At 33.8% G+C, this 27,315-nt stretch overlaps 1 protein-coding gene across 5 annotated transcripts in view; it reads right to left on the bottom strand.

Moving 5' to 3' along the window:
- Positions 1-25,119, bottom strand: part of LOC125054947 (homeobox protein homothorax) — a 243,372-nt gene extending 218,253 nt beyond the window's left edge. For all 5 annotated transcript variants that reach the window (XM_047657101.1, XM_047657100.1, XM_047657097.1 and 2 more), the window contains exons 1-3: positions 24,838-25,119; positions 11,764-11,936; positions 7,259-7,400 (exon numbers count right to left, since the gene is read on the bottom strand). In XM_047657101.1, coding sequence (XP_047513057.1) covers positions 7,259-7,400; positions 11,764-11,936; positions 24,838-24,852 — 330 coding nt within the window. In that variant the 5' untranslated portion in view covers positions 24,853-25,119. The remainder of the gene's footprint in view (positions 1-7,258; positions 7,401-11,763; positions 11,937-24,837) is intronic.
- Positions 25,120-27,315: the final 2,196 nt, after the last annotated feature.

Below are 27,315 nucleotides of genomic sequence, written 5' to 3' on the forward strand. Positions count from 1 at the left end.
AATTACACCGCAGTTTATACAGAATGTTTCTTTATTAACTTAATTATTTATAGGTCGCTTTTTATGTTCATAGCGAAGTATTTTAAGTGCCTTTGATACTTTATAGACAATTTCTCATCTTCATTCTAATATTCTCTCGTTTTTAATGTATAGTATGATTGTAAAAATAGGTGAACAAAACTAATATTTAAAAAAAAGGTTTTAAAAAACTGCTCTAATTCAAAACAAAACACCCTGTAACAATATTTATGTCATTATTAACCGGTGCGAATTAATACTCATTTGACGACCATTTTTATCGCGAGATGTCAAAAAAATCCGCCATACCACCGCCCGCCGCTACAACTTTTTACAACGAACCGGCCGGCACCGAAAAGGACATTCGTGCTTTAAATTACAAAAGATTTTAATTATATTATTCATATAAGTAAACAGATTAAATTGGAGTCAAGCCGCAGGCGAAGGGTAGACTAGGTATGAAATTCGAGAAATTGACCAATCACATCACACCGTGCCCATCATTGGCGCATTCAAATTTCGAACCCTCCGTTCCGTTCGCGTTCCCTAATCAAAAATTCAAAATTTACGAATTAGCCAAGCGTAACGATTCGAATTTATTACGTAGTTTTCATGCAACTGTCTTTATCGTTGAATGGTTTTTGCATGTTTGACGCACTTTCTATTGGACATGAGAAAAGATAGAATAAATCAGGGGCGCTACAACCTTTTTAGGTCTGGGACTCAGATGTTTTTATCTGTTTTATGATGTAGGCAGGTGATCAGCATCTGTTGCTGTTAACTGTTTGGGTATCTCGGTTTCCTCACGATGTTTTCCTTCACCGTTCGAGCGAATGTTAAATTCGCATAGGGTAAAAGCCGGATAGTTGCCTCGGTGGGATACATGCCCCGGTGTTTAAAAAACTATGTTAAGATTATAATTTGTATTGGCGCTTTACTACAATAAGTAGTGACTGCCCTTCAGGCCTAAATGCCACGTAAGCCATCGGAATAGGCCCAAGTGTTTTGTACGTGTAAGCAAAAATCTTCCGCGCCGAAACTTTGACGGGCGTTATATTTATATTGGTAAGTAATTTCTATTGAATATTTTTATTACTGATCGTGGTTTCAGTCAACTTTTTGTTTCTTTGCATGCATTAGAGTTTAAATTACACTGTTTATCATGTTTTATTGCTAAATAATTTTTATTTATTTCGCAAATAAAAAGGGCAAGTATCCGCATCAAAAAGGATAGTCGCCCTGCTTACTGTCGCGGATAGTTGCCCCTAGAGTGACTAAACATTTCTTAACAAGCAAAGACGGATTTTATTTTTTTGCTGTTTTTTTGGTGTTTATTCGAATTTACTTTGTCTCTAACTTGTTGTAAATTAAATATATATCTACTTCACAGTTTTATATATTTATTATAAATAAGCAAAATGCCTCATCAACAGAAGATAGCTTAACACTTGCCTTCGAAAAATTGAGACAAAGTTGGGATTAAAGCACAACTTTATTAATGAGAGTAAAATGGCTGGACCTCAATGGCTAAAATCCTGATATAACTTTGAGACAAGCTGAGGGTTTATCAATTGAAAGAGCGAAGGGTCTCAACAGAACAGAAGTTGCAATTTTTTTTCAAACTCTTGACAACTATTTTAACTGAGAATAATTTTCTGGATAAGCCAGATAAAATATTTAACATGGATGAAAGCGGTGTCCAACTCAATAATAAAATTGGTAAAGTATTAGCTAAGAAAGGTGCTAAAGCAGTTAAATCAGTTACTTCCGGTGAAAAAGGAGAAAAATTACTGTTGTTTCTTAATATTTCAAATTGTACTTAATAAAATATCTCAGTAAATTATAAAGACTGTTAAATAAATAATAAAGATTACTCTAATTGATATAAATTTATTTCTATCCAAAATAAAAACGCACGAGGCAAGTATCCCCCGAAGCATTTTCTACGCTAGGCTACTATCCGCCATAGTAGGCAACTATCCCTTTTCTGAGAGGTGAAATAAAACAGTATTTATTCAAAACCATTGTGTATTATGTATACAAAAATAGGCTTTTATAGAAGATAAAAGACCAATGTTGCGAGATACATACTAAATAATTTTCAGCAAGTTCATATTTAAAAAATATAAAGCTTTTTCGAAAAGTGGGGCAACTATCCGGCTTTTCCCCTATAGAAAGTCCATTGGTGCACAGCTGGGGAAAGAACCTACGACCTAAGGTATGAGAGATGCACTGAAGTCACTAGCGCACTGCTCAAAGTTAAGACTATATGACTCAAAACTTGGCGATTAAATGTGGTGGAGAGTTTCTTTCCAGTTCCTCTTGCCCGCTCTACTTGACTTGCGAACTGGTAGTAAATTTAAATTTAGAATCAAATTACCATCTTTTCTGTGTACTTGGTTATGAATAGAGTTATTTTGAGTTTGAGGCTTTTCAAAAAAGGAACGGTTATTTTGAGTTTGAGTTTGAGGCTCTTCAAAAAAGGAACGGTTATTTTGAGTTTGAGTTTGAGGCTTTTCAAAAAAGGAACGAACATTGTAAATTGTAAACCTGTCTGACGTCAGTGTTGAAATGTTTAGTCCATCGGCATATTAATGTACAAAAACGACGTGTCAGACGCTAATTGAGTGGCTCACGCAATCGCATGGGGTTCAATCAGGACACGAATTGCCATAATAAGTCAATAACCTGTAGTTTTTAAGAGTACATTGTTATAGTAAAACCTCATCTCTCGTATGTCTCTAATTTCATTATTATTATGGCAAGAAAAGTACTTTTTTTTACGTTGTGTTCCGGATTTTTTTGAAGTGAAAACTTCTTTAGCGGCGTTGTACACTTTTTTTGGAATGGAATGGACATTCATAAGTGTACATTGTGTTACCTATATGAATAAATGAATTTTTGACTTTTAACTTTTGAATAGAAAGATTCTAAACGCTGCTATGATTTAGCCTCTAGCGATGTTGAAGTAATAAAACATAGTATGTATTGCAATAATAATTAAGTATAGTGTGAAAATATCTCACACAAATGGTTTTATTATCGCATTCCAGTAACTCCGAGCAATGACTCGATGTTGTTTTCGTGTACTCAATCAGTTCCGTGTTATTATAATAAATAGCATATAAAAAAAATATTACGTATGCGAAAGTGTTTGTATGACACCATTTTATCATAGACTAGAAAAAAAATCAAATAGGTACTAAACCCACATTCACTAATGTGTCCATTTTATCAAAAGACTTTATCCCATACGCACAGCTGCAGCGACGCCATATTTATTATTTCCGTGCGAAATGGATCATGGCGGCATAGAGCTCAAATTGCGCGCCAAATCCCTTAACAATAGACAATAGATGCTTTAAACGAGACGACAGATGTAAACAAACAGACAAACGAATAGAGCATTGATGGGGTGAGTCGTGTGCTCCACAATGTTAGTGTAATCACTTGATTTTGGGACCTCAGAAACCAAGGCAGGGTTGCCAGCACTTAATTCGCCAACTTAAAGTGTTAGGTTACGATTTACCAGATATAGTTACCATAAGTTCTTCATTATTTCAATGAGTTATGTATATTTAAACGTATTTAGGTGCATATATTATATACCAGTGTTGGCCTAGTGGCTTCAGCGCGTGACTCTAATCTGTTCTGGTTCGAACAGCTGTGCAATGCACTTTCTATGCGCATTTAACATTCGGTCGAATGGTGAAGGAAAACATCGAGAGGAACCATAACCTTAGATCCAAAAAATCGGTGTATGTCAGGCATAGGAGGCGATTAAAAAGAGTGGTGGAGACTTTATTGCCAGTTCTTCTCTTCCGTTCTACGCCCTTGATTTGAGAACTGGCAGTAAATGTAATATTAGAAGCATTTAATGTATATTTCTTTTTTGACGATCATAAGTGTACCTATATGAATAAATGATTTTTTACTTTTGACTTTTTGATCACCTACTTGCCTATTAGATTGACGAATGATTATGAAACAGATACGGAAAACTGAGAACTAAAAAGGTTTTAGCACTGATTAATTTTTATTTTATACCCACAGTATTTAAAAGGAACATAAGACAATAAATAAGTCACATGTCAAATAAGTCGCAAACAAATAGATATTGAAATCATAATAATTTAATCTTTTACACATAATATCTTTGCCTTATCTTCTATACATCTTTATAATTTAAGACATTAAGGTGTAAATATATTCAACGACTAGCCTGCATCTTGAATAAATGAATTTTAATATAAATAATTAACAGTGTACTTCTAATTGTCGCGGCAATTTGTGTTTTGGGTGCTCTTTCCAAATTATCTGTGGCTGATGAAATCTGTGGTTGTTTGGTTTGTCTTTGATTTAATCTATATTTGAATACAGGTTTTAGATAAATGTTATAATGAATTCATCAACGTTCTGTTATCTATAGTTAAATAAATGTATGTTCTTAAGTAAGCAGCGTTAAGTGGCAACATTCCTAAATGGTTATGATTTTTGAACGTATCATTTTAAAAAGAGTAGACAGTTTTAACCCGAATTTGCGGATGTTAGCAATTATATATATCTAAAACCGGTACACACTAAAGATTGAGTGGTATTGTATAGTGCGTGGGAACAAAATGTTTTTTTCTTAGGCAATTAAAACCTATTGAAGCAAGTCATTAATATATTAACAACCGATAATTTTCCGTAATAGGTATCGTGTTTTTACACACTAATTAACACCGCTCGTCTAGTGCAAAATATTCGCCCGGCATTCCCCACATTCCAGGCCAAATGTCTTATGACAACTTACTCAGTTGACAGTTGACAGTAAAAAACGCGCGCAACGCAACAAGTGACCTTGTGACGCGACACTTTTTCTATGGTGTATACGAGTCGTTTTCTGTGTATCGCTCTCAATGAATCTACGCGTTGGCCATTAAAATTCCAGCAATTATTTTTCATTATACATGCTTCTCCATTTAACATCACCAATTATTTAAGACGCGGTGTTAGTGTCGGTAGCGATTTTCCATAAATATTTTATTAATCGATTCCGTACGTATTCATAAAAAGTTAAGAAATAATCGAGCCACGACCGCGTTCGGAACTCGTTATTTTTTCCACTCTTTTAATTTCTCGCTCCACAGATTATAGCAGTTATTAAAACTACGTGTTACGTTGTTCTATGTTAATTGAGTTGCTGTACGACAAATGTTCATTAAAATCGTGTGTTTTATCTTTCACTTGATAAGTCCATGGGACTCATTAAATTCAGATCGTATGGCAAGACAAGTATTTAATAACGAACGCAATACCTGGCCACATTAAGAGATAATAAAAGTGGTTGCGTTCATAAAACGGTCGTAAACTTGACTCGAGGTGTAATCAGATAATTTTTGTTTTGATAGTGTATAGAAGTTAGCGGCAATAAAAACATCGAGTTGACAATTTAGGCACTCGATAAGCGGTCACTCGATCGCATCACTACGGCAGTGATGTGCCGCGAATGTATCGATGACAGCTCAGGATGACAGTATCACAACTAAACCGATCGCTCGCCAGAGAGCACTATATCAATCACTCCACAATCGTACCGCATGCCACTTAAATAAATTTATAACATATTAAGTACGTTGAAAATAAACACTTTACCGTTTATGATTTATTTCGTGCGCCGATGAATTATGAACGTTACTTATTAAAGTGCTCTAGAGCGGGAGGTCCGAATTTTTATCTCTTTTTGCGGCGATTTCACGTGCTACCGCCGCCGATAAACGTTTTATTGAAGTAATTAAAAAGAAGCGATTAGCTTACGCGTTACATGTGCGTACAGATGATAAATATGACAGCTAACGGCCCGATCGCCAACCGATATTTCAACTACAATCACTAACTGTCGCCCGATACAGATTCCATTATATTTATGTAACAATAATACTTATTAAATGTCATCAATCCCGATTTATCAGACCTAAGTCAAGAGACATAAATAAACATGAACTGGTCAGTTCTCTGACACTGACATTATCTAGAAGCTATCAAGAGGTCAGACAACTTGCAATATTAAAGCTATTAATACAATTTAATTTCAATAATTAGCTCACAATGGTGTCTTTGACTGATAATAAGTTATTAAATGAAAGTGAAACTTGTCGATACAAAGACGCTTCCGGCGTTTGACATTTGACGCAAAAGTGACAGTTTTTTTTTTTAAATTGCATCCTACCGCAACGTGTCAACGCCTGTTAGGGCATTGTGGGGTAAAAAGTGAAAAAGTATTGTGGTTTAATAAATTTATACAAGAAAATTATATGGCTGTTGATTGTCGGTCTACCAGATTACCTGTTCCGACCGAATTGCAACAAAATGACTCCATTTTAGTTCTTTCGAGAGCTTTTTATCGAACAAATAATAGGTGTCCCTAAGTGCATGTTGATTTGTTGTTAAAACCGCAAAATGGTATTTCGTAACAAAGCCTTTCTGTATTGTTATTTGTAGTGATTGAAACATAAAAGCTCCACTTTCTTACGATCGCAAATGTTATTATTGTAATATAAATAATCATGGCGCACAGCGTATTGAAAATCAATTTACAAATATTAAAATTTTACGTTCGCGCCGAATCGATTATACCTAAATTACTTTACCGTACAAATGAGACGATATTGAAACCAAACAAACAAGCATGACAATCAATACGAAACTCCGATAACAGATTTACCGTTGCTAATTACACTTTATACTTATTAAAGGCATTCAAGAAATTGCCTCCGTTGATTTACGCCGGCCATTTTGCGCGACATTTTAATATCCGAATGCGTTCGCGCGCTTTTTTTACTTTTTTAATTCTGATGGACACAAATGGACTTTGGTGCACAAAGTTATACAGACTCGCGAATCATTTTCAAAATGGCTCTGTGGATTCCGATTGGGGTTGCCTGGATTTTTATTACTGTCTCGTTTACTTATTTTCTAGCGGAATTGGACGTTGTTAAAGCGTTAAAATCCTATTTGGAAGTTTGAAATGTAATCGAAGTTCGAAAGAGATGAAAACTTTTTGTTTCGCCATTGCGGTAGCTATTCAGACGAACGCATTGGGAAAGTGTCATGAGAAACCAGAGTTTATTTTATTCAATACAAACTTAACTTTGCAGAATACAGTAAACTTTTTGAACGTTGTGCGTACCTAATCTATGACAGATCTATAGTCTATGTTCTTAGTTTTTTGTATAGTCTATGTTTTAACTAAACTTACCTGTTTGCTAAATACTGCGATGTCTTCATTGAAGGATTCTGACGAGCAGACGTCTCCACCAGCGACTCCAGGGTCACGTGGTGTGCATGTGGCTAGTTCGCATTTCTCAAAGATCAGCGCCAGGAGGGGGAATAAGGGATGCCTGGAAAAGAGAAGATACATTTTAATCACATCCTATAGACCTAATAAATATATAGTTTAATTTAACAACCAAATTAATATGTAATTTATCAGCTTGGCATCATAGAGTTTTTATGGACTTTATTCTATAATCTATTCAATGACGCTACACTATGTATCTTGGTCTCGCATCTATGTCATTGATATTTTTATTATCACTGCCTCCTATGCCTGACCACCCATTCTAAGCCATAATGTAAGAACCACTAGAAAAACCTCAACGTTAAGATGTATATCCAGCAAAATACGCCATAAAGGCAATAATTGAGGTGCATAGAAGCCGATTAGATGGAGATATGCCGCACGTGATGGTGATACCATCACACCATTGTGCGGCGGCACTTACCGCGGGAATCTTTAATTAACGAATAGAAAATCTATATTTTAAATGGACAGGAGGTTCTACTGTTTAATGATACCACAGTTATATCAAAGGCTCGCGAGTGCGTTGCCGGCCTTTTAGTAATTGGTAATAGGTAGTGTTGGCCTAGTGGCTTCAGCGTGCGACTCTCATCCGTGAGGTAGTAGGTTCGATCCCCGGATGTGCACCAATGGATTTTCTATGTGCGAATTTAACATTCGCTCGAACGGTGAAGGAAACCATCGTGACGAAATCGGCTTGCGTTAGCCTTAAAAAGTCGGTGAGTGTCAGGCACAGGAGGCTGATCACCTAATTGCCTATTACATTGACAAAAAACAGATACAGAAATCAAGGCCCAGACCTAAAAAGGTTGTAGCGCCATTGATTTATTTTTTTCTAAATTATCATACTAGACTTAGAAACATAGACAGTTTATTTTTTAATAAACTAAACGATTGACCCAACCGTTACACAAGAAATACATATTGTGTAGTAAATACGCTTTATAAGGTAATAAAATTGTAATAAATGCGGGCAGCTGATTGCGCCGGCGATTAACCTTTAAACAATGCATTTGAAATACTATGTAAGCTAGCATAGGCAAGCGATTCATAGCTTTTAATATATTTATTTACCCTTTGTTGAAAAGAAATATAATATAATTGACATAAACAAAAAGGAGCAACTGGCGGCCTTATCGCTTTAGAGCGATCTCTTCCAGGCAACCTTCTAAATAATATAGATAAGGTTAGGAGTGCCAAAAAATCATAATACATGTAGACAAAACTGAAACCGGAACAAAAACTAAAGAAAAAGTATTAATTCTAAAGAGAACTGTGTGTATTTCCAACACACAAATATCCAGTATTACTACATAGTAATAGTAATAATTATTAACGCTAGCAGTAACTCGCTGTATTGCGATATTTATTCGTTAAGGAAAGCACCAGCTCTGGGGTCACCGGTAGTACCAACTCCAGTACTCTACTCCAAAGGGAACAAAATCGAAATTGGAGGAAAGTCTCTTCTTCGTTGTTAGTTTCCTTATTTGATGGTTAGATTCCTCTTTTTAAACTACTTTTTTCATGCGCAAACTAAATATAAAATTCTCGTGTCACAATGTTCGTTCCCATACTCTTCCGAAACGGATCCACCGATTCTTATGAAATTTTTATGCATATTCAGTAAGTCTGAGAATCGGCTACTAAATATATTATGTTATAATATATTTAGTAACAAAAATACATACAACCCTAAATTGTCACCCCTCTACGTCTACGATCAACACCATTTTTTTATTTGTTAATTAAAATCTTATGACTTGAACGCTGAGGTTTATACAGAGAAAAAAATCCCAGAAAAACTAAAGGTTTTCATTCCAGAAAAACGAACAGTCTGTGGGGTAGCATAGCAAAATGTTCCATGTTGGTATGTACTAAAAAGGTAGGCTAGGCATTAAGGAGAAACGAAGTTCGCGGGGGCGTCTAGTAAATTCATAAAAATGTATTTAAATTCGCTTAGCCGCTAAGTGGAAGCGTTTTTAAACGCTATCAGTGACACCATACGGTTTGACAAGTTTCGATCAGATAGAAAGTTCGTGCACCGATCTGCGATATGACACCTTTGTTGTCATATCTGCTTCAATTTAACTTTACTGACGCCATTCATTACGACTGATCGTATCGTGACGTCATACCTTAACCTGACTTTACTCTCTAAACTATTCTCTTTGCATCATCAGCGTCCATTCTTAACCAACAAAAATCACCACCAGACTGTGGACCATCATTTTATCACTGAGTGGAGAGAACCGAATAGTCTCGATGTACCTACTGGTAATGGTATGGAGGAGTCATGACAGAAGAAGTCGGGGAATCTATGGAATTAAATATACCATAGATACAAAAAATCTTTGGTTTGGGAAAATGGTACAAGTACCACCCTCCGCTACATATAAAAACGAAGCACTGGACAATGATGTCCAAAAAAGGCGCTCCACCTCACAATAATGTAAATTTGTAAAAGGCGGCAACGCACTCGCGAGCCCTCTGGCATTGAGAGTGCCTCCGCCTATTTGTTCCATAAAAGTATGCACTTTTAACGTAAAATCATCGAAACAAGACAATTAGATCTGAACAATGCATTGAGAAAAATCAGAGGAAAAGAAAGAGAAACGGAACTATTTTTTAACAACTTTCACTAAAACAACTAATACACACACTAATAAATGTTAATGATCAATTTTTACTTATATTACTAACAAATAAATAAATGGTACGAATAGGAACTCAAATTTTAAATGATATATATTTCGTCTATGTCTAATTAAAACATTATATAACACTAATTAATATGAAACAATTATGAAGCTAATTGAAAAACATTGGAAATACTAAATTATTGCAAACGATAAGATTCTTATAAACTTTGTATTTACTTTTGCAAATGTCTCTGCATATAAAGATTTGCTACTGTTTATGATAAATTTAATCTATTAAGATTATAGTACCTATCAATTAATCCTGTTACAAAATATTTTGATAAATATATCAACTAACAAGTTTCCATTAAAACTTATAACTTTTTAGTTCTGTATCTATTTCGTGATTATTTTTCGAAGTAGGTGAGCCATCTGTGCCTGACACAGGTCTAAAGTACGGCAGTGTCACGTTCTTCCTTCACCGTACAAGAGAGTTATATGCGTAGGTACATAGAAAGCTCATTCAGCCGGGAATCGAACTTTACCCGGCTGAACACTGTGAGAAGAAATTAATTTTAAAAAAAACTACTATGTTATTACTTGTTTTTTCTCGGACAAGCAATAAGCTTGGGCGGCCGCAGAGCGAGCAGAAAATAACAAACGGCTCTAATATAAGAGTCTTTCTTCCAACTACGATTTTGTTTCCTTTGGATTAGAGACTCTTGGGCGCTTATTAAAGATTTAAGTTGTCGCCTAGCACATGGTACCGGTGACCTCAGAGCTGGTGCTTTTCTGGCTCGGCGAATAAGTATCACAATACGAGGAAATGTAAGGTACACCACAGGGACCAAACTTTTTAAATTAGTGTTAATTTTCTTTTATTTTTATTAATCTTTAATTATATAACTATGTCAGATGAAACATGTGCACAAAGGTTGGTTCAAAATAAAGTTTAACTGTGACGGGTTGTGACGATTTTCTAAGAATACAAAAAACGGTTTATATAAGGAAAAATATAATTTACGAACAAAGAAACTCCGTCATCCGATGTCTCATTGCGTAGGTATTTTAGATGTTAACGTCCCAATTGTAGGTATATTTATAACTTGGGGCGTGTCTCTTACTCTCAAAAATTTTATTTAATACGCTTAAGTCAAAGTTCCCTAAATTTGTTATCAAATCAAAGGCCTGGAAAAGGTGGATCATTAAGGAAAGTATTACACTTATTGTCCAGCATTATTGTTTGAGACGCTATATTATTAACCATCCTTCATAATCATCCAAGTATGTATATATATAGTATTTTACTTGGAATGGCCCAGTGGGAAGAAGACGAGAAGAGAGAGAAAAGCACTTAGAGAAAAGTGGAAGAATTTTGAGGAAACCTTCACACTTGACTTCCGTCGGAGGTCGAGTACTAGTGTCAAACATGACATGAACTGAGTGTAGTGTAGTAGGTAGGTAGGTACTCGAATAAAGGCTATTTTATATTTATTTTTTTATATATATATTGTATACGTAATAGGCAACCTAACATAGAACTTCTATTCCCAATACAATTTCTTAGCTATTATTACTTAATAATAATTAAACAAAACCTGAAGTTTTTTTAAATGTGTAGTGGGTACTTAAGACAATATTAGTTCTACTTCTACGGAAAACTGAGACCAAGACCAAGGGTTGTAGTTCTCAAAGATTATGGAGTAGCCCTGCAGTTTTATAAAGTATGTAAAATTTCAAAAGGCCACTTTACCACCCACTCACCCGTAAATGGCATCCTTGTCTCGTTTATGCACTAAAGGCTCGCCGGGTAACGCGTGCGCCGGCGCCGCGGGCGGCGGGTAATGCACTGGGGGGATGTGGGGGTGAGCGAGCCGGTGCTCGTGGTACATCGCCCCACCCTCCATGTAGCCCCCGCCGTGGAGGCTCTCGTCGTACTGGAAATTCAAAGAAAACTGTTAAAAATCTAAATACAATAAAAAATAAGTCACCAAAAAGTTTTTACTAGCGCAATTTGCATGTTAAATATGACATATTCCAATTGGCGCCATTCATACGTTTGACATAAATCTATACAGTAACACATATAGTATTAAACATAATATAAAGGAATAAATGCTGGTGTGTGCGAAGCATCGGATGGTATTACCCTTCTATAGTTAAAACTAAACGGACGAAAAAAATGCATTTTTGGCTTTACATTTTACATTATGCCACAGTTTCACAAAGATATTAAATAAAGACTAATTAATAATACATATAATAATATAAGTTACATAATATCGAGGAATAAATACCGTTAATTGTGTGCGAAGTATCGGACGGTATTACCGCTTCGATTCCGAAACCGATTGATTACCGAATTGGCTTTAGATTAAAATATTTTTACTGAATCCATCCATTCCAAGTAATAATCTCGGGACGGGAAAATACGGTACGCCCAAAAAGGAAAGCCATCGCAGCCGATGGTACCCATGGTCTTTGATGGAGGAGTATACTCTTTCTTTAAACAATTGAAGGGCATATTTCCCAGTAAGACCCCCACCGGAAGCAAAAGAAGTCTTGTGAAGCGAACCATAGACTTCCAGCCATCAAGGTGATGCTGAAGTTGAATACAAAGATGGACCACCATAGACTGTAACGCCCTTCAGGCCTAAAAGCATTTAAATTTCTTAAACATCTCGTATGAAATAAACGCATTAAGAGGCCACAATTAAAGGGAACAAAAATCCAATGAATATTCATAGAATCGGTTAAGTCATTGTGGTTGTATCTACGATCAAACCATCAATTAAGGCTTTTAAGCCAGGATTGTGCGCAATTAAAACTAATGGAATATTGTTTTTTTAATTTGTACTAAGATAAATAATTTTATGCTTCGTAAGCGCTCATGGTACAATGCTTGGAGAGTGTTTTGAAAGGAGCAATGTTGGCCTAGTGTCAATTCACATTTGCTCGAACGGTGAAGGAAAACGTGAGGAAACCGACATGTTGTACTTGCCTATTAGATTTAAAAATGATCATGAAACAGATTCAGAAATCTGAGGCCTAAACCTATAAATATTGAGCGCCACTGATTGATTTGTTTATTTAATATACAAATTATTTTAATCCTGGACAGTCGTCTCTTAAGTTTTGGTCTTACATTAGAAACCGCTAAACCGATTTTTATGATTTTTTTGCTAACTGTAGGTCTAGATCTAAGTTGGAATAGGAAAATAGGTCATATACTATTTTATAAGCAGTGGTCCATGCCATTATTTATTATCATACGGATTAAGTTTTTAGTCTGTTATACAATTAAAAAAATACCTTTTTACTTCTACCCCCATATTTAATAATTTATATCGCTAGCTATACCAATATAATAGGACAGCCTTAGATCCTATTAAATGTTTGATTTTAAATATACTAAAATTAGTGAAATAATGTCACGCAAAAAAGAGGGTAGATGAAATAACGATCACAACATACACCCTTTATATAATATTTATATGAATAGGTTAAGTTACAACGGTTAACCATCAAAAACGATGAGTAAGCATTTTTATGGATCAATACGACACACCTGTAGCTATGACACGAACTTTTTTAATAACTTACAAAATTATATCAAATTTTCTATAATTTAACCTTACAATCTAGATCAAGAAGTATTCTAGAACGTAACTTAAAACTGACTTCAAACGCTGTATTTTTTCTTTTATGACATTGACAGTGGGCCTCTCAAGTATAACGTAAGCAAATTTACTGCAATTTGTTATTATAATTGTTATTTTATTTATAATAATACTAAACCTTCGAAAAGCCTAGCTGAGTTCCATAATAGCGGGATCCTCACATAACCCGGATCCAACGGGAATCGAAAATCTCCAGGTTAACTTCATAATAAGGGGAAATAAACTTTAATTTGTAGTTAAATTAACAGTTAATTTAATTTATAATTGTTTATTACTATAATTATTAAAATTAATACTTCCTTATAGTTAAAGTTTATATGCGCTAGAAGGAATATTAATGTAGAAAGATATTATCGTGGAATATATTGTATATAATATGTTATATTATATTTATATAGGTACTATATTTAGGTATGGGCCTCAGATTTCTGTACCTGTGTCATGATCGTTAGTCAATCTAATAGGCAAGTAGGTGATCAGCCTCCTGTGTCCGACACAAACCGACATTTCGAGTCTAAGGTTCGCGCGATGTTTTCCTACACCGTTCAAGCGAATGTTAAATGCGCATAGAAAGTCCTCAGAGAGTCTCACGCTGAAGCTACTAGGCCAACACTGCTCCTTCCTTGTAAGTACTCGCAAATAAACCTCTATAAATCATTATTAATATAGACCGCTTTATCAAACAAAAATTAAGCGAATTAAAACCTTATTCCTTTGACATATGCTCGAATGAAAATCGTGCAATTAACGCTGCAAATTTAAAATATATTGTCGTTTAAAATTAAACCTTAAAACAAAGGATTACAGTTCAATATGAAAAATGTAATTGTATTATTAAATTTGTTTTTCATCAAATATGGCGTCAAGTACTTTTATTGGTAGAAACAATATCGCTTTAAATCATTTTATATGACTATTATAGGTATGATAAATCGCCGTTTTATACGGCTGTGAACATATAGTAGGGTAGGGCGGGGCTAGTTGAGCAATTTTTCACTTGCTTGGATATAGCTCCTCAATGATAAGTCTCAATGAGTTGTTATGTGTCCTGATGGATTAGTAATTTATCCCTTAACAAAAGTGTCCATAGTATTTTTTTGTAACAAGTCCAATATAATAGCTACAGATGTTTAAATGCAGAAAGTCAAGTATGCTCAATGTACCCCATAGGTGGGGTAAGTTGAGCAAGGGTATGGGGCAAGTTGAGCACTAAGAATGTCTAGGCCAAACCATGGGTTCTATGTTAACTTGAGATGAAATAAAATATGTGTTAGACAGTCAGCTTTTTATTTATAGTCTTTTATTGACAGAACAACAAAATTTAAAGAAATTTTCTTTGTATAATTAACCGAAACTAGAATCAACAAAACATGAGCATCCATATCTATCCATTACTTCCGATAATTTCTAAAAAACTCTACCAAGGCTGGTGGGTTCTGGTTTCTGTATGGATAGTTATGATTTTTTTGTTTTTAAAACATCATCAACCATTCTTTTCCGGAAATCTTTTTGAATTGCACAGCTTGGTGGAATTTCAGCACACTCTTAGGCAAGGCGACGGACGTCTTTTGGAGAAAAATGCCATTTGTAGCAAGAATTTTTTCAACAGTTCTCTTGTGAGAGAGGATATACTTCCCTCGGTGTTGTATAAGCTCATAAATGAATCATCACCTTCATTTAATTTATTTAACAGTCAACCAATACCGAATTCTTTAGCGGCGGTATTCACACTTTTTCCCTCATCGTGGACAGCCTTTGCAGCATTATTTAAGTATTCAGTAGTGTAAGAACATCTTGTAGTCTACCTCTTGTAAGTCCGCATCCAAACAAAAAATAAAAGATTCATTACTCATCAGTTGTTTAAGTCGTAGAGTTAGTTGAGCTATAGTTGCTCAACTTACCCCAACCCGGAATTTTAAAAGAAAAGTAGGATTGTAAATAAATGCCTAGAATTAGACTCAAAACCTATTTACAAATCAAAAATACAATAATCTTCTGAAAGATTAACACTCTCCTGATTGAAAACAGAGAACATTTGACAAAGACAGACGAAAACTTGCGATAAACAATGTTTTTACTTTTTGGTCACAAAATAAACAAAACGCCGTCACACTTCACTCACTCGTCGAGCTGCCACTGGCTATCGTGCGATGATTACCTCTCCTACGACTCCTTCTTTTCGCTATTTGATACTCCCGCGTAGGGTGAATAGTTTCCGAGATATTTCGATTGCCCAACTTGCCCCTATGCTCAACTAGCCCCGCTCTACCCTATTTACCTAGAATTCTTAATACTTATCACAAAATTCTAAACACCCCCATCTTATAAGGCAATGACCTAAATGAACATACATATCTACTATGACCAAACAATTTAGAATACAAAAGTACAAAATAGTAGTACAGATATTAAATATGTAGTAATAAAAACCACAGATAACAGAGACAATATGAGAAAATAAGTTATCTGTAGGCGCTAAGTCCAAACCGAAACTAGCCATTAACGAAAAGACGTAATGACTGCATTTTGACGTCTTGAGAGCCGGTTTCAAAATTAAATGATACGTTTTAAAAATGGAATCGCTCGGTCCCGCCTTTTTTGAGATAACCTTTATCCCACGAGCGGAAAAAGAATCGTTATTTTTTTTCCATACTTGTGGCTTTTTCTGTGGAGTTCTTTTTGCGATCTATGGTTTTCGATTTATTTTTTAATTAGTTTTATTGAGTTGCCAGTTGTGTGGATAAATAGGTGTATTTTTATCTCTTAAAGTTTCTGAGAATTTGCGGTGATATAAGCTTTTGCGGTTTCGTGTTGGGTGTTAACTTAAATTCCTGAGAAATGGAGATTTCATTAAAATTATGAACGGCCAGCTTTAACATTAGTCACAATGTCTCAAGCCAAGGCAAAGATCGTGCCTATAAAATTCATGTAAAACGGATACAGAAATATGTCTGTAGTACGTTTTATATATATTATTACTTGTTATCTACATAAATACAACCCAAGAATGATAAATAGTATATGAAAAACGGAGGGTTTCGAAAGACGTCACTTGTAAGCGACACGGGGTGGTTCCACCCTCAGCCTGTCTCTTTCCTACCTATAGACAAATCGTATATCTATCCCGCTCCGAGTCATCTGGCTGGGGTGACCAGTATTGTTGAAATACCTAATAATTATAGAATGGTAGCAATTGTACCTATTAATTTATACGCTATTTAATTGCTTTAATAAATCATGTATTTTTAGAATGTTATCTATGGCATTCTATACTTTTTGTAATTATATGGTGGAAGAAGCTGGCAGTTAAAAAATGTTTACAAAAATTGGATTCTTTATTTAAAATTTTCTTATATTTTTGCTATAAATGAAAACCGAGGCTAACGCAGCGCCGCTGAGCTTTACGCTGTGGGTGATTTAACTCTATCCATAGAGCGCAGAAACAATAAATACCAATAAAAACGTCTCGTTCAAAATCGGAACGTCTTAACGACACCTATTAGGGATCCGTCTGGTGTGTTTAATTGAAAAATTGTATCGCAGACGGATGCGGGCCCAGACGACTATTATTCCATTTGTCCATCCGCAGGGACCACGTGTTAATAAAACGGTTTCCGAACCCACCTTAATTATTTAGTGTGAATGGGGCATGGGGCACAGTTATTTGTACAAACGAACACGCAAAATCGAATGGTAGATGGGACGTTGTAAGCGGAAGTATAGAAAAGTAATTTATATCAAATGAGAATTGACACTAAACTATTAACGTACATTTATTTCAAAATTACAACCTAAGGTTTTTTTATTACTCAATCCGACAAAAAAGTCGTAACATATAAACAAATGCTTTATATAATTTCAATTTTCTTAACAAAACATACTTTAACAATATGTATTTCAACGCATTGCACTATCTATAAACCATAAATCATCAATCTCTTATTTTAATAATGTTTGCACAGACTACGTAGTACGTACGAAGGTTCAATAGCTCTAATAATTGTCTATAAGCTTTGACCGTGGGCTTAAGCAGACACATTTCTGTTGTTTTTTTTTTCAGTATGTACTGAGTGAGGCCAAATAAATTCGCCCTTCTATATTATGTTTGTTTCTTACTGGTTTGTCTACTATCATAATATTTTACTGTTAGTGTGTTACGTCACAATTCGTTCATGAAGGTTCACATTTGATATCTTTGTATAAAGGAGACATTTCCCGTCTGCAGTTTAAACGTTTTCCTGCTACAGTACTCAGTAACATCCAATAGCAATTTCGGACCCAGTTTCGATATAGTTTTAGATATCTATAGCGTGCTCGCAGTATAACACAAATTACAGAGTACACACACTAACGATATTACAAATATTGTTAGTTTTTACCAGTTACACGACCCGGTTAATTACAATTTAATAGACTGTTAACCTCAGCCTTAGATTAAATTAACAAATTGATTTAATTCAAAATTGTAAACAGGGGGTCGATAACTGGCATATGAACTAAGATAATATTATCGTTTATTGTAAACATTCCGTTCTCGTTTCCTCTATATAAGCGACAAAACATATGAAAACTATAGAAAAATTAAATTAATACTGGCTGCAAATAAAAAAAAATTAACTCGGAAAATATCGACCAATTGAGTGCTATTTTTTAGTTTATTTTCTACTAAACACGCACAGCAACGATTAAGTTACGTCCTAATATCATAACGTGGGCTTTTTTTAAATAATATTAACATATAGCCACGATATTATTCCATACATAGATTTTTAGTTGCCACCCGTGCGTAGTATGACGAATAAAACAGAAACATAACACTGCTAAAACGGAAGTATGTGACATTTCTAATACTTAATAAGGTTAATATTAAGTACCTACTCAGCTCTTAGTAAGAGGGCAAACCTAAGGAAGGCGATTACCTATTTTAAAAAAAAAAACTAGTTCAAAGCGTTTAGGCATTTATAACTTAAAGATTTGAAAAAAAGCTGCCTCATCATAAATAACGTTGACATAAAGCCGCCCACGCGCGTCTTATTATCGTGTCTGTCCGTTTGTCCGTTCGTTACCTCTATTGTGCCTGTCTGAATGAGATTAGCCACACCAACTCTTGATTGACTATTTAAAGTCGATTTCTTTGACGGTACCAACGACTGGACTTATTTATCTTAATAATATAGGCTATAGTTATTTCTACAACAAGGAACCGGGATAGGCCGCTAGTTGGTTATAAAAAATAAAGTATGTATAATACTATAAACAAGCATTAAAACTACCAAAAAGATAATATGAAACCTTATTAGAACCGTTAAAATCACTGAAAACAAAGTGTTGATATTCATGTCATGTCCCACAACACTTTGTTTAACGAATGTAATTCTTCTAATACGTCAGCTACATTAAATAATATTAATTGAAGCGAGGTGATTCAGCTGTTTATCGGCCAAGGGTTGGAAGGACAATGACTCCGGCTTCGCTCTTGCGCCAAGCAAGCTTTCATTTCTGCGCCAAGCAAGCTTTCATTTCTCTTTTAATATATTTTTATCTAATATATACAAACAAAAATCAATAATTTTCATTTAATTTCAAATGAATTAAATTTATAAATCAATGTCAAAATAACACAGACAATATTAATAATATTCGAATTTCAAATTTGACAAAAAGGTTTTATATAAAGATTTAATTTAAAAACGCAAAATTCGAATTTCGAAAATTCGAGCACCAAGAGCGAAGCCGGAGTCATTGTCCTTCCAACCCTTGGCCGATAAACAGCTGAATCACCTCGCTTCAATTAATATTATTTAATGTAGCTGACGTATTAGAAGAATTACATTCGTTAAACAAAGTGTTGTGGGACATGACATGAATATCAACACTTTGTTTTCAGTGATTTTAACGGTTCTAATAAGGTTTCATATTATCTTTTTGGTAGTTTTAATGCTTGTTTATAGTATTATACATACTTTATTTTTTATAACCAACTAGCGGCCTATCCCGGTTCCTTGTTGTAGAAATAACTATAGCCTATATTATTAAGATAAATAAGTCCAGTCGTTTTTGAGTTTTTCGATACATATATTCCCTCTTTAATTAGTATAGCAGTATATAAACCAAACATATATAATATATACATTGAAAAGCTATGTTGGCCGACCTTTTAAGTTTAAATTGAATAGTCAATTGTTAAGTTAAACAGTTTGGGTTATTTATTAGTGTGTTCAAACGACATTTTTGTGTCCATCTTTAAATGTTTAATGCAATTAGGAATTCACGATTCGCACCCTAAGAGGATGTTTAAACATTCGGTTACAATAAACTCTCAAATTAACGAATTAACTCTGAATCTAAACTGCGCAATTAACTTATTATTTAACAGTATTCAAATTTGAAACGCACAAAGAATAATGAACTATATTGTGTCTACTGTATACTTTAACTGTGTTGATTATAAAAATGGTTTATTTGATAAAGCTTTTCCACATAATATATTTCCTTAAATATCGGTAGGAAATTTGATGTCCGTTCAAATAAATTTTCAAGAAAAAGAAAAAGAAAATATGTTACAATAGTTATTTTGTTAATTTTGCAAATAACGATTTGTTAAAAATGTCGGTACATTATAATAAATTTGAACGACAAATAAATTAATTGGCAAGTTGACATTTTAAACTCAAAATAGCACATATGTAACTAAGAAAATAATCGTTTTAGTTTAATAAATACATAAACTAGCGGCGTTACAACTGGGCCCCCGATTTCTGTATGTTTCGTGTTTTTTCTTAATAAGCAAGTAGACAGTAGGTAGGTACCTAATAGGTCTGCCAACGCTGTCGATTTTTATAAGGTTTTCTCACGGTGTAGGAAAATCAAACTAGCAGTGTTATTGGCAGAAAGTCCATTGATACACCGCCGGGGTACGTAACTACGATATCAGAGTCAGAATCGGAAGCAGATGCCAGGCCAACACTGCTAAAATTATGAATAACAAGACAAACTAACCCTATGTATGTTCTGAAATAACTATTACACAATTTATAATAGTTAAAAATATATACAGCCGACGATTAGCCAGAGAAAATATAGGTACCTATCTAACTAGGAAATTCATTCGGGTTTTTTGTATAGTTAAGACATAACTTTTATTCTACCGGCGAACCGTCGGGCCTGTTGGTAGTTAATTTATAATCTATAAATTTGATATTATCACTACGTTCCTAAAGCTTTTCTCTTTTAATCATATCTATAAAAATAAATAGCAAAATATAATTAACGTAAAACTCTGATTTATGCCATTAACTTTGAGAAAGGTTTTAATGGAGAAACATTGAAAAAATAATAAATTAGTTTTATTTATTACTTAGGTGTTAATTCTGGGAAAGCGAACCATCGTCATCATCATTTATGGGCATAGCAAATTGTTCCATATGTTGGTATGTAGATACTGAAAAGGTAGACTAAGCAAGACTCATATGAAGGCAAAACTATATTCGCAGTTTAGCTTATTTAATGGTAACCCAGGTAGGTACCAAATAGAAATACCAGTAGATTCAAAAATATATTTTTAGTACGCCTCATGAATAACTTTTTGTATTTAAACAAAGGGCGTAAACGGAAACAGAAGAACGAAACTTAGACACTCTTACAAAATTAAATAACATATCTGACTTGCAGACAATATTTATAAAACGTTTATAATACTGTTTATTAATCTAAGATTACTGGACTGTCCATTTTTTAATGTATATAATATATCATTAGTTAATTGTATTTTTAAATGAATTTCATAAATATTTTAGAAGTCCTCTGAGACTTAAAACGCTGAAAAAACTGTTAGCATTGTCGCAATTATAAATTTAATAATAAAGTCATTCGAACTGTTGTTTTTCATTACGTGTTAATTAATTTCCTTAATTATTAGACACATTAAAATATGAAATTATTCATATTCTAGAAATATATTAAAATAAAATTGAAATTTAAGACTTAATAATTTTAATACTTACAAATAAATTATTTTATTAATTTTAATAACGCTTCAAAGTACCCGTCGGGAAATTTAATTATTAATCTTTATTTATCCAACAAATACTAAGTTTCAAATCTCACAACTGTACGACGGTTAATTCGCCGGGCGTTTCTCTGGGCCGTACAGGCGTACTCAGAGTCCTTCATTAAACATAAACAAAGATTTAAAATACCGTTCATTTATATTATAATCTTTAGAGATTTAGTGTAAGGCTAAGTGTTAGGTATAAACCCGACTTTGTCATAGTTTTTTAATCTCAAAGTGTCAAGTACTCAAGTACCTACGCTAAATTAATTATTAATAGTCATAATATTTTTTTTTAATATTTGACAGATGCAGGTACGGCATGATAAGCTATCAGTGATATTAGTGGGCCATCGCCGAATTATCGTGGACAAATTGATATCATAAACTTTATGATACACTCAAAACATTACAACAACTAAGCAAATATCATTACATCGTCATTTTATTCCCCCTTTAATAATTTTACCCACGCGCAATGCGAGAGGTTTTATTAAATAAAACTATATTTTATAAACGGCGCGGCGAAATCGGATAGATAAGTTTAAAGGTTCCAAAAAGTCGTGTAGGTATTTTAATTTAAGAGACGGGATATATTATTGTCTAACGCCGTTCGACGCCGGCGCAAGTTTTATTGATTTAAAAACGAACATTCAAGTCGAATCTTGGTCTTAACCAAAAGTAACAATCGTTACTTGCTCGTAACAACGACGTACCCAGTGAGTATTCAAATATAACATACAATTCTATTACCCCTATTGCACTATAATTCGCGAAATTAACTAAATTATAATTAAACTAACATTGAAACGAATAAATTAGCAATTATGGTGTCTAGAGGCTTTTTTGTTGAGTCAATGACCAGACGGCACGAGATTTAAAAAAGTGATACGCAATAATTAACGATTTGTGTGAATATAATATGTAATTAGAAACAATATCGGCAAGATTTTTATATCCGTTTTAAATATATGTATATCTATTACAGTTTGAAAGACATTGAACGCGAAGTACTGCTACTATATGTATCTACTGATAATACACCATTAAAAATACAATAATATTATTTTTAATGAAACGCTTTTATTAACGGCAATTAGAACTCTGCAATGGATTTTGACTTTAGACTTAGACATATCATTTATTACAAACAAAAACACACACACAAAAACGAGTCTACGCGAAAAATATGTAACTTCCAATTGTATTTTTATTGTTTAAAATCTTGAACATAGATCAAGTGAAAGACTCATGGTCCTCAAAACTGTACACTGTAAGAGAGGCGCTGACAGAAACCGGTGGAAACAGATAGTCAGCTCCAGATGCTTTTTGCTGAATAGACGCTAAGACATGAGCCGCCGATTAAAGAGAGAGAGAAGTCTAAGAACGCCAGTAAATTACAGTTAATGTCTATGTATAGGTAATAAATACAATTACAATTATTCCTTCTTGGTTTATAGTTGATTAAAACCAACTTGAAAGTATTGCGTTGTCATTCTAAGTATATTTCTAACGTAACATAAACACTTTAAATTAGGTACAAGAATAAGGATTATGCTAGGCCACTATAATGTCAAATGCTGGCCGTGACATTAATGTCAAATAGGCACAAAGTATTGAATAAACATTAATAATGTCCTTTTATTGTACATTTTTGTAATATATGCATTATTTATATTTGCGAGAGATTATATATTTATTATAAATCGTATAGTATTGTTAATTAAGTTATAATAACAGTTTAACGCGGACTTTAAAATTCTAATTAATTTTGTATACTTTTTTTTATACATTTCAAAATGAAAAATAAGTGGAAGTAATTAATTTAATTTATAAATTTGATATAAACAAATAATAAATTGGATATTAAATACTGAGCTACACTACAAATGAAAATTTCTTGCTATTATAAAGTAGTAGAATTAATATTAAGTATTTTTTTAAACGTAAAATGTAAATACATATTGAATACAGCTTAAACTTTTCCATCTTTTAAACATCAAAATCAACTAAAAGTAGACTGTACCGTCGGCAATGTAATAATGATAAAAATATATTAAAACATAACGGATTAGCTTCTGTTTATTGTAGACAATAATTTATATTATCGCCAATAAACAGAATTGTCAATATACGTAATAAAATTCTTTTTCCAAATCTTATTTATCTTGTAATATTATCATGTTGACGATAATAGTTGATAACACTTGTTTTCTTTTAATTAAACTATTTTCAATACATATTAAGTGTACCTAATATTTATGGTTTCATAGAATCGTATATTGCCATTTGTTGATAGTAATTTATTCATGTATCTTTAACAACACTACATTACATTTGAATGCCTCCGAACAGTTCGCAATGGGGGATTAAATTTTGTGTGTTACCTGAGTAAAAACAATACAACCCTAAATCTTTGGAAACTTGTCCCCATCCGTACCGTTAGGGATCTTTGTGGCGCGAACGAAAAAAACTTTCTTTTCATTGTCAATTGAATTTTATTGTTGGTTTCCGAGATAGGCCCTTTTGTGCCCAACCGTGCGTTTAAAGCCGCTTGTAAGGCCTATTTTACTGCTCCATACCGACCCCATAAGAGCAATCGACAATAGACGCCCCGCTGAACGCCATTTTATCTCATTATTGTCATTCTAAACTAACTCATCAGGTGTTAGAACTTTTAAATTTAGAACACCTATGATAAACATGGCGTCGGCAAAACAATTGACGGTTCACACTCATTTATACCGCATTTTCTATTTTATTACCAAGACAGGCTAGTGTTGTGATTACGTTATCTAAGCTTTTTATGACCATAAAGCATTCATTTCGTTTTCATTATCGGCCGTAATGCGTCGGCGGTCGTTCGATGCATTCTAAAACAAAATTACGTATTCATTTCGCGTTTGACTTGTTAAAACAACTCCCCGGTGACAGGACACGTTAATATATCGTTTGGGATCGTTCCCCTGACATCTAATCACATCTGATTTGTTTCAGATTTCCTAAGCTAACGCTAAAACCATCCGACGCTTCGTTTTTGATCCTACGTTGGTATGATTAAAGCCCTATTGGATTGATGCCCTATCTATATGAAAAGACTGTACATACCCTAGGCTGAGCCATGAAAGCTCGGCCCGAGCCCGGGTGTAAGGCTCCGCTGGCCACCACGAACGTTTTATGTCACGGCCTCAAGCTAACACACCACACAAGCACGTGATCACAAACACAACAAATAGACACCGTCACAGCGGCCCGCTAGCTCACTAGTGTCATAATGCACTCGCGACGGTTAGGGATTTAAAACGAACGAAACGCGTAGCCGAGCGAACGCGGGGTGCGGGAAACCCGACACGCTCGGCAGTCTGTCGGACACTGGCGCGGTGTGCCGCGCTGAAGCTGACGCCGGGGCGTGGCGTCGCTCCCAGAACACGATCGACCAATCAGAGCGCGGGAACACAGAGCATCGGATGGAACCTTGCACTCGCTACTCCGTCGCCTCAAACGTGACCAACTCAGCGCTGAAGCCTAGTTGTTTGTAACTATACAGCAATAGAACGCAGAATGATGTTTCGTTCACTTTTAAGAAGCTTATTAAAATATTTAAAGTACACTGGAACCTCAAGATATTTATGTTTTTATAGTAATTTTTATTGTAGACATTATTTAAAAACGCTGAGTAAATTTTGAAGAGCGTTTAAGCGGGTTTAATAATTGAACAGCGCGTTATTATCTGAAGGAGTGGGTTTAGCCGCGTTCCCGCCCGCCACTCTTCGTACGCTCACATTCGCGGACGCACGTTTTTTTCCGCGCACCGATTTCAGTTTTCCTCCGATTTTTCCTAATCAAAATATCTGAGAGTCTTTCGTGTGGAACGTCTATGATATCCGAATGTTTTTTTACAGATAATTGCCTAAAGGTTGTGTTGTAACTTGTAAATGCGCATGCGTATTTTTTAATGTGAAAAGTTATATTTGAAAAAATGTTTTAAATACTAACTCGACTTTAACGTTATAGAAGATAAGTAGCAAATTACCTTATCTTAATTAATTTTGGTTACAATTAAACAAAAATTGTTACGGATAATTAAATTAGAATGCCTAGTTTTGACTAATTCCTCAAAATTACCATTTTCAGTACATACAGTATACTATTATGATAATTTAAATGGCTTTTTTTATTGTTTACTTCGAAGAGGGCTCAAAGTAGAATTGAAATAGTGGGAAATTAATTCTATTAAATTGTTTAACAAGGTAAACGAACTCGTTTGTTTTATTTGAATATTCAAAAACAAAGGAATTATAATAAGAACGCAAATCATTAAGTACTAAGCATGAAAAATAATTTAAAAAAACTTATGTTTGTTCCTTATGTAGTAGATTAACTAAACAGAATATTATTTGACGTTATTTCTTAAAGTATATAGTTAGTAGATTTTCAATTGTGTGTGCTTTGTAGGAGCTGAAATCCGTAGCTAATTTATTTTAAACTAGAAGACATCGTTTAGTTAAACGAATCTTAGGAAGTATTGCTTCGAAATAGATGATTAAGAATATTTTATTTTTAGTTTCTATCTTTTAATATTATGGAAATAAATATCTGTGTTACTCAAAGACAATATAGAATTCTAATGCTAAAAGAATTTTACAAACCGTACCATTGGGTTTGAATTTCGTATGAAAAACAATAATCTATATTAAATATAACTAAACAACTCCGGCTGTTAAAAAATTAATGTAAAGATGTAGCAGCTTTTGTATCACAAATAATATCTAGTCGAAGCAAGTTTCAGTTAGTTTCAAAGACCATACGACATAGAGACTAACTCCTATCATAAAAGTTAAATATTATTTCAGCTGAAGTCTTTCGTCACTTTCTGCCAAATTGTGTTTAAGCTGTGATGAATAGAGACAAGATTACACAGATTAGTTATGTTAAAACGGTGCACAGACTAATTATTATATTAAAAAGTTTATATGTATTACGCAATTAAAAGATAAATATTGAATTAATTTAAATCCGTGGTTGTTTTACACATTTTATATTTTAGATTTTTTGTGTGTCATATAGAACTATTTAGTAAATTAATAAGAGAAGTGTGAACACGGAAACTTTGGATTAAAAAATATATTGTAACTGAATTTTTACAGTTAAATTAAAACAGTTAAATTCCATTTGGTGTCAATAAATGTATTGGTTGCTTAGACCTTCTGGCGGCGGAACATATAATATGTTGTGAATTTAAATAGCATAAATTTCTCAGGGCGTTTTTATTTAATATTTTTTGAAATCATTTAGTTTATTCGTTATAAACCTTTCCTCTACATATTAAAAATAAAGTAATCATAGAATAGAATTTTTTCTATCGAAAATTCGTTATTAAGACAATATTGACATTATGGCTCATAAATTGGTAGTTCCGTGGAATCTAACCTGGACTTGGATTTTTTTTTTAAATTCCAATTTTCGTCGCAGTAACAAAGAAATCCCACGTAAACTAGTTTTTAATTCGCCCAAAAATATTTATTTATCTACAATTATTCTTATTTTTAGTTTATTTTATTTACTATATACTTTTATACAAGACTT

Source organism: Pieris napi, chromosome 12 (assembly GCF_905475465.1).
Source record: "Pieris napi chromosome 12, ilPieNapi1.2, whole genome shotgun sequence".
NCBI lineage: Eukaryota > Metazoa > Arthropoda > Insecta > Lepidoptera > Pieridae > Pieris > Pieris napi.